The sequence below is a fragment of the Calypte anna genome, chromosome 14 (genome assembly GCF_003957555.1).
Source record: "Calypte anna isolate BGI_N300 chromosome 14, bCalAnn1_v1.p, whole genome shotgun sequence".
Taxonomy (NCBI): domain Eukaryota; kingdom Metazoa; phylum Chordata; class Aves; order Apodiformes; family Trochilidae; genus Calypte; species Calypte anna.
Genome location: NC_044260.1, coordinates 11,707,080 through 11,722,578, shown reverse-complemented (window position 1 = coordinate 11,722,578; position 15,499 = coordinate 11,707,080). Strand labels below are relative to the sequence as shown.

At 48.8% G+C, this 15,499-nt stretch overlaps 1 protein-coding gene across 1 annotated transcript; it reads left to right on the top strand.

Annotated features, from left to right (window-relative positions):
- The first annotated feature begins 200 nt into the window (after window positions 1-200).
- ATP6V0C (ATPase H+ transporting V0 subunit c) lies at window positions 201-11,496 on the top strand. Its single transcript, XM_030459525.1, has 3 exons — window positions 201-594; window positions 9,338-9,521; window positions 10,658-11,496. The coding sequence occupies exons 1-3, from the start codon at window positions 519-521 to the stop codon at window positions 10,860-10,862; spliced, it is 465 nt and encodes a 154-aa protein (XP_030315385.1). The 5' UTR covers window positions 201-518; the 3' UTR covers window positions 10,863-11,496.
- The last annotated feature ends 4,003 nt before the right edge of the window (window positions 11,497-15,499 follow it).

Below are 15,499 nucleotides of genomic sequence, written 5' to 3'. Positions count from 1 at the left end.
CGCAGCCGAGAGCCCCGCTGCCCACACGAGAAGCACCGAAAAGAGCTCACTCCGCTTGTTCTCGGGACCGGGCCCGTGGTGGGACCGGGGGATCGGGCGAAGGGAAAGGGGGGTGAGGGCCGGCGCCCCCCAGCAGCCGGCGCGTGGTAGCGGCGGGGGGCGGGGCCTTTCGGCGCGCGTCACGTGATGGAGGCGCCGCCGCCATTTTGTCCTGGGGAGGCAGTATTTAGGGCGCAGCGTCCGGGCCGCCGCGCACTCCCGGCGGTACGGAGCTCAGATCCCTCACCTCCCTGTCCTCTCCCGCCCGCGGCCGGCCCCCTCCCTTCCGCCGCCCTCAGCCGGCCTCCGCCCCGTCTCCCTCCTTCCCTCCCCGCCCTCGCCCTCTTTGCTTCCGCCATTTTGTAGCTGAGCGCTGCTTGCGGAGGACCGGCGCCGCGGCGGAGCCTCCCGCCTCCCCCCCCCGCCCTTTCGCGCTCCCGCTCCCAGCGGCGCCTCGCCCCGGCCCAGCCCGCGCAGCCATGTCCTCCAGCGCCAGCCCCGAGTACGCCTCCTTCTTCGCCGTGATGGGCGCCTCGTCCGCCATGGTCTTCAGCGGTGAGCAGCCCTGCGGCCCGCGGGGGCGAGACGGGGGAGGGAAGGGGGGGACGGGCTGGCGGGGTGGTTTTGGGGGTGGCTGGGGTGGCATCCCCCTTTCCCCATCCTTCTCCCTTGGCGAGGCGGGCCCCCGGGGATGGACGGGGCTGGCGGCGAGGGGTGACGGTGGTCGCAAGCCCGGGGGTACCCCCCTCCCCCCCAACTCCATCCGGGCAACCGGGGCGCGGTGGAGGGGGTCTGCGCGGGTGACGTCACCGGCGGCGGAGCCCCCGCGCCCACGTGACTGCGGCGGCGCTGCCGCGGGGCGGCCCCGCCCCCCCCTCCCGCCGCACCGGGGGTCGCATCCCCCCCACCACATCCCCCGGGGCTCCTTGTCCGCTGGTACCGGGAGCCTGAGCCTCTGGTGCCGCCACGCCCGGTGCCGGCTCAGCCTGTGCGGGTTGGGTGCAGCGCTTCTCCCGCTGCCAATAAGTCGAAAATCGATTTTTTTTTGAAAAACATCCTTCGGGTCACGCAAGACCACTTTCGTAATAGCATCGGCACCTCAACGTGGAGGAATTTGAGGGGGGAAGTCAGTTTTGGAGGCGTTAAATGACGTTGGGAGGGACTGGTGGGTTCCTGAGCTTCCCTTTAAAATGGGGGATGCGAGAAATGCTGCAAAAGGGAAGCTGGGCTCTAGCGGCCACTGTCAGCACCCTCAGTGCAGGATTAATTGGGTCATTCCCTGGTATCGCTCTCCCTATTGAAAAAGGATTATATAGAGCCCCATAAATGCTGTTTTACACTAGAAATACCCTCTGGTGTCTGCAGGTCTGAGTAGACCTGCAGAAAATGCCTTTTCCTCCCTGGTAGGTGCAGACCTGCTGCTCTCCTTGGGATGTAACCTGGGCAAGGCTTTAGCTAGTTGGTTTTTTTCCCAAATGCCAGTGTTACTGTAAGAATGCAGTGACTAGGAAATCAGTCTTTTTTTTCTTAAGACTCAGTGTCTCCTCATGCGTAAGTGTGCTGACATGTTCTCATCTGATTTGGCTCCCAGCTGAGAAATCAAGTAATGAATTGGCTGTGGCTTGTGTTGCACATAGCCATTGGTGTGCCACGAGTCTTGATGTATTAAAGTAGCCTCTGAAATGGTCGCTGGTTCTGCAGGGCAAATATATGGAAGCTGCTCTTGATTGGTGTGATCTTAAGCTGTGAGTAGCTGTGGAGACAGTGGATCAAAACGAGTGCAGGAGAGGAAGGCACCATTGGCTGGTTTTCACACCAGCTGTGCCCATGGCTTCCATTTTTGCAAATAAAATAAAATACAGCAAATCAGGCTTCTTTAGCCTCACTCAGTTTGATGAGGTGCAGATGCCCAGTGCTGAGGGCTGCCACCTTGGTGTTCATTAAGACACTGGGCCTGCTCACCCACCTAGTGGGGTTAGTGGAGAAATAGACCAAAACCTAGTGGTTTGTTGGAAATAAAATCAGCATCTCACTGCATTTTGCAAAATAGCAGATATTTAGGTCCTAAATACTGAGATTTCTTCCTGAGGGAACAAGTCACTGGATTTGTCTTGCAAAATTAAACTCAGAAGCAAAAGAACATGGGTTGTGTGGCCCTTTCAGACTGGTTTTGTGATTGATAGTCAAGCTTCTTCAGTGGAAACCTCAGTTGAGGAATGCAAGCTTGAATCAGCATTTTAATAGGAATCCAGAGTGGTGTTTGGCATGTCTGAACTAGTGAAGTGTTTCCTAGAAGCTGCAGGTTGTGGTACTGGGGGACTGCAAGTTAAAAGGGAAGGTGTGAGTATGATAATTCTGAGTGAGGGCTGAAGGTTTGGTAACTATCATGTTGCTGCAGGTGTATGTCTGGTCCTTGATACACAATTGGTGTCAAGATGGTCCTAACACCATAAGTCTGGCCCATAAAGTTGGACTCTTGCTAGGGCTTAAGCACATCTGATGGGTTCAGACACTGAAACACAACAGGTTATAGATACTGCTGATGCAAAATTATTGTAGTTGTGAACATAACTGCTTATTTGGTGAAGCAGCTTGGATTTTTAAGGAAATATGGCAGAGGTGTCAATATAACAAACTAAAACTTGCAGTGTCATGTAGCTTCCTTAATAGAGAAGTGACACCACAGCATGTTCTGATGTTAAGTGAACACTGATTGTTAAAAAATTCACCCTGATGCAGAAACAAGGAGCTAAGTCTGTTTGGACAAGCAATGTGAAACTATGAAACTGCTCTAGATCAGTGTTAATCAGTGCAGTGATCATGTCTGACTCATGCTGTATCTGAAGATCAGATTTTCATGGAGCTTTTAGTTCTGAGACCTGTTTCTAGTAAACATGTTAAAATTCTATACTGTCCAGGCTGGTTTGATGTGAAAACAAGCAACTGTATGCAGTACTGGTTGATGTTTGAACATTAACTGCTGATGGTAGATAGACAGCAGATCTTGTTCTGGTCAGGGAGTACTGGTGGCATCTGGAAAGACTGAAGCAGGCTGCTGTGACCTTGGCTGTCTTCAAGGCTGCTTATTTGTTTGCTGATTACAGCTTGTTCTGATAGCTAAGGCTGTTTGGTTTCCTATGTATAACACATATGGCTGGCTCAGTGTCAGATGCTTTTGAGTGATCAAATTATTGCAGCTTTTCCATGCTACTTAAGCATGCCAAAATGGAGAAGTATGTTATTGGGCAAAGCTGTCTGATTCTGCACTTGCAGATGGATGCTCTGGGTAGAAAAATGGTATCCCCAGGTGCACCCCACTGAGGCCTTCCTGCTGTGGTAAGGAGCTTCACTTAGACCTGCACTCTGAGCAGGCATTTAGTGCCTTTGCTACCCAGGAGTACTGCTTCACTCCCAAGCAGCTGAAGACTGCTCATGAAGAGAACTCCATCCAGCAGGGTAAGGTTAGTCCTATCTCCTACTTTTGTCACTTTTGCTGCAGAGCTAATGCAATAGACTTCCTTTAAACCAGGTAGGGCTGCAGATCTTGAGGCTGTTGGTTAGGTATTAAGGGACCTCCATGGTGAGATTGCTGGCTCAGAACATCCAGCTTCATGCAGCTGACAGCCCTGTGCAGTTTGATTCTAGAAGGCACCGTGACTATCAGCAACTTGCAGCCTTAAGGCAAATTGCACCTGTGCTTCCTGAAATACCAGGGGTGGGAAGGTGGTAGGGAAGAAAGCTGCTTGCTCCATAAGGAGCTGTAGAACTCATCCCAAGAGGAGCTTGCAGAATCCTCAGCTGTAGCTTGCAAGTAAAAATGAAATGGCAGAATAGAGTGCAGCTCATGGTGGTCTTCTGTTCCAGATCATTAAGGAGGACTTCAAAGGCATGGTGGAATGGGCAGGAAAACTCAGTGGGTGAGATGTTTGAGCTACCAGGCTGTGTACAATAAAGAGTCTGGCTGAAGCATTCATCTTTAGCACCAGGTAAATTAATGGACTATTAAGACATAAGTGTCACAAAAGAAGTAAACCAGATAGGCTGTATCTCTACAGCTCACTTAAATTAAGAGAAGACCTCTCAACAGGGGTGGTGTTTCCACTCAGTAAATGCTGCTCTGGGGAACATCTGAAAACCAGACTGAGCTTGGGTGAAACCAGCAGCTCTACAAAACTTGTCTCAAGCTGAGATACTGCTGCTTATACTGTGGCTTTCAAGTGTACCTTATGGGCCTCCTGCTCACCCTGAAGTCACCATAAACTGCAAAGTACTTCCCCTCTGATGGGGACATCCAGAGCAGTGGGGGATAAATGACAGCTGCCTCAGGAGCTCTTAGTCACCTTCCTTTTTTTTGCTTCCTAAAACCAGCCTCTTCCATCTGGCTGGAGCCTGACTGATCTCAGGCAGTAGTGGCAAGGTAACAAACTCTCCAGCCTGGTTGGGCTGTTTAGTAATGCTTGAAATGATGGTTTTGCAGAAGTGCAGAACACCTGCTGGCTGTTCTCACCAGACAGTGAGGCTGAACTTGCTGAACTTGCTTACTTCAGAGTGTGAATCTTGTGAGCACAAGGCTCACAATCAGGCTGGCCTGGTGACAGAAGTGCCTGCTGGATCCAGCCAGGTGATCCTGACTTTCCCATGCTTCAGAAGCATGGCAGCTTAGCTTGGGATGCCTGCTGGTGAGTGGTCTAAGCTGCTGTTAGACCAACAGGATGAAAAGGGCTCGTGTTAACTGATACATGAAACCACTCTGCCAGTCAATACCTGGAGTACAGTGGTCCAGCCAGTCTGTGAAATGGATCATTTTTAAGGTTGCAGGGGTGATTTTATGGATGAAGAAAAATAAGTAACTGGACTTTGCTGTTTGCAAAAGAGTAAGCACATGCCCAGTGGTGTGAAGTGCCAGCCTAACCATACATTAAAAAAAGGATTATCTTTGTGTGCTGTGCTACACAATCCAGACTTCAGTCCTCAAATTTACTGAAGAAGAGAAAATAGCCTGTTAGGCTTGGAAGTTTTTGGTAATGCTGTAAGCTGACAGTGCTATTTCCCCACACCCTCTCATAGCGTTTGGAAAGAACAAGAACTGTGCTGTCCCTAATCCTAGAACAGGTGACTCATGAAAGGTTTTCAAAGTCTGCAGCTTCCTGTAGGGCAGCTTATCTGTTTACACCTCCAGTTAGCACTGGGACAGTGGCTATGGCCAGTCTGGAGTCAGTGTGATTGGAATTTGCATAAGAGTCCAGATACAGTTCCACTGATGTGGCTGTCTCTTCTGTGGAGATGCAACTGGGCACAGCAGCAGGGTTTTTCCAAGGCAGCTGTGGAGTATCCATTACTGTAATCTGAGGTAGAGCTGTGTTTAAATGTGGTGGTGTGGGAGGGGTCTTAGAATACCAGTAGGAAGAAAAGGATTTCTTCAGAAATGCCCAGGTGTCTGGTGTGGCAAAGCAAGGGCTGTGCTTGACCCAGGAATCACCTCTAACACTTCTTCAGCCATTTAAGATCAATCTGCTCAAGGATGAACTGGCATTGAGGTGAAATGATGCCTACTGTCTGGTTCAAGGGAAGGCAGCCAGCTACTAAGGGCAGCCCATTTCATAATGGATTAATTATAAAAAAACTCCAGGTGCAAGTACTCATCCAGAATGGTCTTTGTAAGACTTGTGATGATAGTAGCCCATTGTGAAGGCTTGACTTGTGTTATTATCTCCCTTCTTAATCCAGGGAAATTCTGCCTATCAGTGCTCTGGAAATCTTTCAGATGTTGCAGTCTGAAAACCCCCTTTTCCGTAGTGGGAAACAGAAGGAATTGCTGGGTCTGAGTGAATTGAATGCTGCTGGAGTGTGTGTGGCTGGTTCTGACCCTCTGTATTCTTGGGCTGAGCATGTCTGAATGTCTTGCAGCTGTGCAAATGGTTCCTTGGCTTGAAGGAATGTGGTCATTGTCCAGAGGTGCATCTCTGGCTGTTGGGGATTGCCTCTTCTTGTGTTGAGGGAGTGTTGGTGAGGTGTCATGCTGCTAAGTTAGCTGCAGGATTAGTGTTCTTGGTGCATGACCTTCCTGAGCACTGTAACTATAGCTACAAAAGGTCCTAATACTTGGAGTAGCACTTGATCTAAACCACAAACTCTACTGAAAGCCCTGGCATTGGTAAGACTCAAGGTCTTCAGTCCTTACTGAAGCTAGTGCTTGTATGACAAGTTACTTTCTGGTTCCTTCTTTGTCTTGGAGCTGCACAGCTATGCTGCCTCTGCTGCCACTCCTGCCTAACAGCATGAGCTATGGTGAGATGCCAGGCAGCAAATCCCCAGCCCAGCAGGAGGATGCAGTGCCCCTGGGAGCAGTACTCAGTCAACTCTGGCTTGTGAGATCAAGGAGTCACACTGCAGAAGTGTTTCAAAATCAAGTTAACCTTTGAAACCGGTTTACTGAGAGCAGGTGATCTGGAATGAGGTACAAAGCAAAGTCTCTGTATTATAACAACACTGAACTTGTAAATGGCAGAGTTCCTGGTGACAGAGCAGAGCAGCTTCCTTCTGCTAGGCAAAGTGCTGCTTCTCTGGCTGCCAGGTGGATGTTCTGGTAGCTTTGAGAGCTTCCACGGCAGTCTTGCAGCTTGGTCTGTACATCAGTGGTGATGGAGCTGGATGATCTGAAGCAAGTCCCTGGAGTCTTGGTGTGTGACAGTGGTAGAGCTCGTGTTTCCTTTTCAGCCTTCCACCCAGCTCTCCTCAAACCCTATTACCAGTTCCTTCCAGCTCAGGGCTGTGGAAAGGTAGCATGTGATACAGTCATCCACAGCTGCCAAGAGGAGCAATCAGTGTGCCAGGAGGATTGACCAAAGCACCAAATGGGCCATAGCTCTGCTGTTAGATGGGAAGTGGATATCAGCCTGGCCAGCTGGGCTGTAATATTGGGGTCTTGCCTAAGGTGGAAGCAGAACTTCATAGGGCAGTGCAGAGTGGTGAGACCCCCACTGCTGTGTCTTCAGTTTCTCTCCCAGCAGCCTGACTCCAGTGCAAGTCTGTTGGTCAGGATGCTGATGAGGGTTCCATGGGGAGCTCTGAAGCTGTCTGGGTAGCACCTGTGAGTGCCCACGGGTGGGTTCAAGGTGTAGGGTCTTGTTCCCAAGACATGGGTTTTATAAACTGGGAGCTGACAAACTTGTGCTGATCTTCCCCTTCCCAGAAGTTTAGGTAGCCTGGCTTTCTGTAAGTGGGACTGCAGAACCAGCTTCTGTAATCCACCTCTCTATTAATTGCAACACTTTTTTTAAGCAACTTCAGACTTGGAGGAAGTAACGACTGATCTAAACTGGAAGAGTCAGCTTCCCTCATGAGCCTTGGCATTTCTGGGGAGGTTTATAAAATACCTCAAAGAATAAGTTTCTGCTGAATGCTGTAGCCAGTCTAGAAGTCTAGATAGCCTGCATCTCCACTTGTGTCCAGTCCTTAGAAGATGCTCCACCCTCCAGAAAAGGTTCCTAATTTGAGTTACTTCTTTCTGGGCTTCCTAGTGGTTAGGCCCCTAAGCAGTACCATCACTGGAACTGCTGGGCAAGGCTGCACTGCTTTCCAGGCTCAGCTGACATTTACAGGTAAAATTTGTCTTCTGCTCTTGGCTCAGGCTTCCAGCTAATCTGAGCCACGTGAACAGCCCTTCACATCTGTCTCATTTTGAGATAGACTTAAACAAAAATAGGATCCAGCTTATGGGATGCTCAGGAGCTTTACTGGTCCAGAACCAATGTGTAGTTGATAATGAGGGTTTCCCTCCAGCTTTTTGTAGCTAAAACTGAGCTTTCTTATAACAGGGAGTCTTATGTTAGGGTGGCAGTGCTACCTTTTTAACTCTTCAGGTTTCTCAGTGCAAAGCCAGGAGGATTACTGCTCAAAGGTAGACTTTATGGAAATGCTGAGTGAGAGCACAGATGTTTAGGAAAGCAGAGATCCTAAACCCTTTGAATACCTCCCAACCACTCTTGGGTAAGGTACACCATCTGGTTGCAGCTTTGTGCAGCATGCAGCTCTGCCTTGTGGAAACCTTAGGTTTTAAAGTGGATGGGACCAACTCAAACACTTTGTGTCTGAGCAGTGCAAAGATTCCAGATCCCCATGGATTTGATACTCTCCAGTAGCCACTGAGAACAGTTAAGAGCATTTTCATGCTAAATAGGCCTGTCAGCCTCATGGTGCCTAAAAAGGACACTGCCTACCCTCCCATGGATCTGGAAGTGCTGCTTCAAGTGCTTGATCCTGGAGGACTGCTGAGCTGCTGATCATCTCTTGGAGTGCACTGACCATCACCCAGAGTTAGGAGTTCCTAAGGTACTGCAGAGCTGGAAGACAAGGGGTCTTCCCAAATACCTCGTTCTTTGATTTCTGAAGTGTTCCTGGAAGCTTTTACAAGACTAATACAAAGTTTTACTTGAAACAGTTCTTAAAGTAGTGCTTCGGGACTCTTCCAGCATTTCTCAGTTGCCCATGTTCTGCTTTGAAAACCAAGCTTTGGATTCCCATGTTGGTCCTTGCATGCTCAAGTGTTTACACAGGTGACCAACTTCAGAGAGAACCACAACCACCTTATCCCTAATTTGTATCCATACTCCGTGGTTCCAGTGGTTGGATTAACAAAATTTGAACCAGAGGCCCTAAGAGCTGAGGTTATTGACACCTCAATATGAGAGGTTGTTGCTCTCATGTGTCTGAAGCTGAACTGGCATGTTTAACCTCAGGCCAAAGCATAGATGGATTTTGTGAAAGAGGAGGCCCCATGAAGGTGACTTTGTTAAACATTGGGGTGCATTTCAGAACTTGGTCCAAGGGGCTGGGAGCTGAGTGTGTGCAGAACCTGGTGCCATCCTGCTGCCATAGCAAGACATGCTTTGCTGTGCTTCCTCTGCAGTTCAGCTGAGCAGAGCCTTGCCCTGTGGGTTCTGTCAGGACAGGAACTCTGAAGTAACAAGTTAAGATCTTAAATTGTAACAAGGAAAGACTGCTAGGGAGTGTGTCCTCCTGTGCAGTGAGCTAGGGAGGGTTTGTGTTATCAGTACTGTTTGAACAGCACCTTTTTTTGGTCACCTTTTTATTGATCCAGCTTTGATCTAGGACTCTGGATAGGTCACTTCCTCATCCCTTAGGGGAATATTCCTGGCTGACAAACCAAGTAGTCAAGTGACCCTGTTAAGTTTTGCACAATTCTTCCTTGTGCTGACTCAACTGTTCTAATACTACAGCCTCACAAAGGAGAGATGGGGCTTGGGGGGATGTGTCTAATGCATTTTTTCTCTTCCAGCTTTGGGAGCTGCATATGGAACGGCAAAGAGTGGCACGGGTATTGCAGCCATGTCTGTCATGAGGCCTGAGCTCATCATGAAGTCAATCATCCCTGTTGTCATGGCGGGTATTATAGCTATCTATGGCCTCGTAGTGGCAGTCCTCATTGCCAATTCCCTCTCACCTTCTATCACACTATTCAAGTAAGTTGCTGCCTCTGTCAGCTCTTTGTTCTGCCACTATTTTGATGCTGCTGAATGGGGGCTCTGCTCAAGACCCTGGGAGGGACCACTGGTGCTCAATGCTCCTGACCCAGGCTCAGCAGCCTGGACTGGACCTCAGCTGTCCTGCCTGGTGCCTTAGCAGCCCCTGCCTCTGTCTGCTGTATCACCTAACAGGACAGACATCCCACTGCCAGGGAACACAGTGGTTTATGGCTTGAAAGAAAGTTTTCAGGCAGTACAGGGTTAGGAGGCTGAGCTTATTTCATGGTGCCAAATTTTATACCTGGAATACACAGGTCTTTCCAAGACTGTCTAATCAGACTGCCTAAGTAGTTCTTCTGTTGCCTGGGAGAGGCAAGTGAATAATTAATATTGCTTGCTGCTTTATGTGCTGGTAAATCAATCCTCAGGCTATACATCGGGCCTCTACACCAGCTACAGTCTGAAACTTAATCTGCTCTTGGCTTTTGAGAATAGTTGGAACAGGCTTGAGACCTCTCAGAATGAAACAGTACTTCTGAGGTCTGACAGAGTAGATAACTGTGTCTGTACAAGTTGTAGCCAATGTGTTTGGCCTAATAAGTGATAATTTAAGAAACGGGAGGTACAAATGTTCCTTTGCAGTTACCAAGTGGCCAGAGACTGATAGGGACTGCTCCTCTACCCCTGCATGGAAAAGCAGAGCATTGTTGTCCAACTCTTGCACTGCGAGAGCCTTAATAATCACCTGGGTGTGCTACAAGTGTAAAAGGTGGTTCTGGTGGGGGCCAGAAGCAGCTATGGACAGGCAACACAGGGACTGGTGTTGCTGCAAGCACTGGAGAGGCTACAGAGCAGCTGGGTGGTCATGTGGGCTCAGCCCCAGCAGCTTAGTGTGTGAGCTGAGTGTCAGCTAAAGGTCTTCCATAGCTGCCCAGTTCTGTATCAGAGCCTGCTGGGGCACCTGCTTTGTGAGACACTTCTTGCTTGCAGAGACCAGAAGCTTTCTCTGCAGGAAAGGTGTTCCCTTTGTGTCAGCTCTTGTTGCCTTTGGGGCAGTGCAGAGAGCTGGCCTGGGGTCTGGAGGGTTGGGTGTCCTCTTGCTGCCACTGAAACTTCTCATCTCTGTCCTACAGGAGCTTTCTTCAGCTGGGTGCTGGCTTGAGTGTGGGCCTCAGTGGTCTGGCTGCTGGCTTTGCCATTGGCATTGTGGGCGATGCAGGTGTCCGGGGAACAGCACAGCAGCCCAGGTTATTTGTGGGCATGATCCTCATCTTGATCTTCGCTGAAGTTTTGGGTCTGTACGGCCTCATCGTTGCCCTTATCCTCTCCACAAAGTAAACACTGCGGTATGATGTAAAGAGATGTAACAAATCCACCTTTAAAACAAACAAACAAGCTCCAGAATGAAAATGGTCTCTCCAATGTGTACAGTTGTCCCAATTTGGTAGTTGATCTCTTGTAAATGCGCAATGTATGTTAGTGACTCGTCTGTCCTGTGTGTACTTCAATATTAAATTGGATGGGCTGCTCCAAGCCTGCTGCATGGCTTGGGGTGGTCTGTGTGCAATTTTCCACCCATTGCTGTTAGTACTTTATGTATAAATATGAACTAGAAATGTAATTTTTTCTCTTCACTGGATGTTTATTTATAAAAGACTTGACATGTTCATACATCTATGGAGCAAGGATTTTCAATTTCCCATGCTATATATATTAATCTTATATATAGGTAGATTACACTGTGGGGTCAATTGTAAGTGCAGAGAATTCCTTGGATGTAACTTTGATTCTAAAGATTGCTGTAGTGTCCTGGTATTGGAGTATGAGAATTTTGTGTTTTATTACAGCAATTGTCAGAAACACTCCCGTGTTTCAGTAGTAACAGCGTATGCTCCGGCATCAGAGTCGTGCACCCAGTGTTGGGTTACAAACTTCTACCATGTTTCCAAATAAAACTTCCTCACTACATTGCTGTATTGAGTCCTCTGTCTCTGCTTTTGTGGGTTTGCTGCTCCTTTAGGAAGGGGAAGGGTTCCTTTGGGGGAGGACAGTGCCAGACTGAGCCCTGTGCATCAGCAGTATTGAAGCAATCTCTTTTCTTCTGGGCAGCTGCTGCCTGGGGGCAGTGCTGGGGTGAGCAGGAGTGCAAGGGCTGTGCTCCCACTGATGAAGCAGCGTGGCTGTGGTGATGCCATGGAATGAGCTGTGGCAGCATGGCCTGAGCAGACTAGGCCAGGGAGCAAGGGTGCAGGCTCCAGGAGGCGGCAAGGAACAGGAGCTGCTTGTAGAGGCTTCAGACAGCCCGTCCTTGGGATGGCTCTGCAGAAACTCCAGCAGCAACTGCCTTGAACAAGGACCTGAACAATAATCTCAAAATAAAAATGGGCTCCTCCAAGAACTCACATTTTTAATGAGGAGCATTTGAGCTGGGAAGTTCTGCTCCTGCAGCCAGTGAATGTTGTAGCAATGTTCTCCAGATTAAGGAATGTTGCAGAGCAACACTGAAGCTTCTATGGGGAAATAGATGTAGGACCCTTACTAAGAAGGGCTTGTTTCAAACTGCCTTTAGGCTGTCTATCCCCTTCATCACAGTGTGTAGTTGGAGGACAGGTTGGATTCCACTTTGTTCAAGCCAACAATGTTAATGTTACACTGATACCTAAGTACTTCTCTTTGTGATGAAACTAAGTGAGGAACCCAGAGTGATCTGGGAACCCTTTCATTCTGGATGGGAATGGAGATGTGTGGTGTCCATGTGTTTCACCCATTACCCTCTGTGAACCTGTGCAGCAACCAAGTCTGGTGTAAATTCCATCAAGGGCTTCGAGGAATTCACTGAGGCTGTGTCTAGACCTCCTGACCTGGCAGAAGCATTCACTGTCCCAGGCATGGGAGTGCCTTGGGCACCTTCTGGGTAGCTGGTCTTCAAACTGGAAAATTCAGGAGACCAGTTATGAGCCAGTTATTTGCTCATATGGATTTTCAGACTTTCCTGAAGGTGTAGCTTTAACAGTTGTTGATAATCAGTTGTTATTAGCAAATTAATTGTTTATTCTGTTTGATATAAAGCTGAACTCTCTGCAATTGTTTAAGAGGCTTAGAGGTGGGCTGTAGTATTACTGGTTCTTTGTTTTGGAAGGACTTCATGGCAGTCTGAGCAGTGATGGTGCTTGGGTTGCAGAGGTGGAAGCTGATGAAAGGAAAATCCTGGATGTCTGCTAAAACAGTGGCCAGGGGAAGGGAACATTTCCTCCTCTGAATTGTGTTGACCATTCTTCAGCAAAAGTAACAGACTCTAAACTTGTGAAATAGACTGACCCAGAGGTCAGAAACGTTTACAGAAACTGAAGCATAATTCTCTCTCAGCACTGACTGCAGTGAATGCTTTCCCAGTGCTTCTGGGCTTGCAGCTGGGAGGGGGTGAATCATGAATTCAGGCTCTTGGGAAAGCACACCACGTACTTCTTGCAGTGAGAGGAATCTTATTTTGCTGGAGTAGCTGGGCCAGGAGAAGGCCCTGGCTGGGGCTGCAGATATGTTTAGGATCTGATTTTATCTCCTATAAAAGGTCAAAGAGGGAGACAGCCTCTTGGTGTGTGACAGGAGCAGAGGACATGGATGAAAGCTATGCCAGGGGAGGTTTAGGCTGGATATTAAGAAACTTTTTTTCCCTGAAAGGGTTGTCAGACACTGGAATAGTCTGCCCAGGGCAGTGGTGGAGTCACCAACCCTGGAGGTATTTAAACATGGTCCTTAGGGACATGGCTTAGTGGTGAGCTTACAGGGTTGGTCAGAGGTTGGGCTGGATGACCTGGAAGGTCCCTTCCAACCAAAGCATTCTGTGATTCTTTAGAACCTGCTGCCAGCCTTGATTTTTGCCACTTTACAGGAGTATGAGCAAACTGTATTTAAGAGAGCAACTAAATGGTGGTGGTAGCTCTCATCCCTGAGAGAAATAAAGTAATTAAGGACCCAGTCTATAGGAACTCCTTAAGATGCCACTGCAGCATGGGGACACCTTGCAGGAGGCAGTTATTGGGCTTGGGGTGGTGATGGAAATGCAGGCAAAATCCCAGTGATGGCATTTTGGTTCCTGCCTTGGAATGTCAAGCCATAAAACCACAGGTGGGGTTAGCATATGTGGCTGGAGCACTGCTTTGTGCTGAGGACCTGCAAATACACCATAACCAAGCTGAGGATGCTGCTCTGGCCAAGTGTTTTCTGGCAGCGATGATCTGGATCTTCATTGATGACTCCCAGGCCAAAATCTCCCATTTCAAGTCCTTCCCTGATGCTGTTGCATCAGCAAACACATCAGGTGACTCAGAGCACTAAAATCACAGAGCTTGATGTCCCTTCCTTCCCTGGCAGCACCGTGCTGGATGGGAGCAGAGCCTCATCTGCAGTGCTTTGCTTGGCGTTTGAGTTGGAAGGGGGCAGCCGGCAGCTCCGGGTCGTGAATTGGGAGCTTCCCGGAGTGCCTGCTGGAAAGAGGTGGTGCTGCTGGCACAGAAATCCTGCTCTGTAATGTGTGCACTGCAGAGTGAGTCAGCCCTGCAGAGCAGGGAGCGGGTGGCTCTGCAGCAGCAGCAGCAGAAGGAAGGTGCCCATCATTAGCAGGCAGTTCAGGCTGGGGGGTTAAGGGATGCCAGATGCTGGGATGCTGCCTGCATTGACAATGCCTCCATAGAGCCCCCTGATCTTTTTCTTTTTAACTCTTTCATGCTGGCTCTTTTTTCTTTTTTTTTTCCTTTTTTTTTTTTTCTTTCTTTTTTTTCTTTTTCTTTTTTCACAAAGGCTGCAGATTTTTGCTTCTGTTTGTTTCACTGCTCTGTTGGAGAAGCATTTTCAAGTTGTAGAATTGTATCAGTGGTTGCTCAGGGATTGTCCTTCCTTGAGAGACCTGGTTTACAGAGGAGCACAGTAACCTGGAAAGGTAAATAAGCTTTGGGGAAAGAAAAAAATAATTAAGAGAAAGTGATCCCAGAAATTAAGCCACTGCTGACAACTCCAGGGTAACAGCAGATGTAATGAAAACAGCTCTAACTAAGCCATGTTTCCTTCACAGTCTGCCCATGGGGATATTGATTTTATGGCTTTTTGCTGCTTCCATCAGCCTGACTGTACAAACCATCACTGCTCCTCAAGTGAGGGTCACCTCTGACACCCAGGACTTGCCCCCTCTGCTCTTAGCATGCCTTTTCCTGCTTTACAGGTGTTAGCCATCTTCCTCATTTGTCATAATTAAATTAAAGCCAGAGCAAATCTTCTCAGCTCCACTTATCCCGGAGTGTGAATTTTCTGTAGCAGGGTAAAGCACTGTGTCCTGAGAAGTTTCTCCAGTTTTGTTCCTCACTAATGAATGCTGTTCATTTTCTCTGCAAGCCATGCCTCATTTAGCTCCTGGGACAGTCACAGCTTTGCAGCTCATACTGCTGACTTGCTGTGAGCTCATTCCTGGATCCTGGTGCCAAAGCACACGGAAAAAAAAAAGTCCTCCCCCAGCCTTGGAGCGTGGAAGGCCTGAAGCTCATCCTGGGGCCAAACTTCAGGGTCCCCAGTGCCTCCTGAAAGGTGTCTGCAGATCACTGACAGTTCTCCCTGACCTGTCCTTGCTGTTACATCTGGGCTTTTTTTGCTTTTGGGAGAGGGTAAAGGGATGACCTCAAGTGACAGACAGAGAGCAACCACGTACAACTAAGGGCTTTCTCTACCTAAGGTAGCCTGAGGACAAATCTTAGGAAATCCCATATATCCCCAAGATCTGCAGTGTGTTCTCAGCTCAGATGTAAACAGCCTCCCTGCCTCTTGTGGGCATTAGGAGAATATCTTTGACCTTCCTGGGAATGCATGGGAAAAATCAGAAACTAAGGCTGCATCTCCTCCAGCATTCCCACTGGCAGCAGTGTGAGCCCCAGCCCTCCCTCTGGACACCTGGACCTCCTTTCACACCTGGCACACACACTCCTGTGCTT

Bases quoted from the DNA above. Each gene is read 5' to 3' on its own strand.
- ATP6V0C (XM_030459525.1), top strand. From the start codon at position 519: ATGTCCTCCAGCGCCAGCCCCGAGTACGCCTCCTTCTTCGCCGTGATG. The intron at 595-9,337 runs GTGAGCAGCCCT...TTTCTCTTCCAG, and splicing joins GTCCGCCATGGTCTTCAGCG to CTTTGGGAGCTGCATATGGA. The intron at 9,522-10,657 runs GTAAGTTGCTGC...TCTGTCCTACAG, and splicing joins CCTTCTATCACACTATTCAA to GAGCTTTCTTCAGCTGGGTG.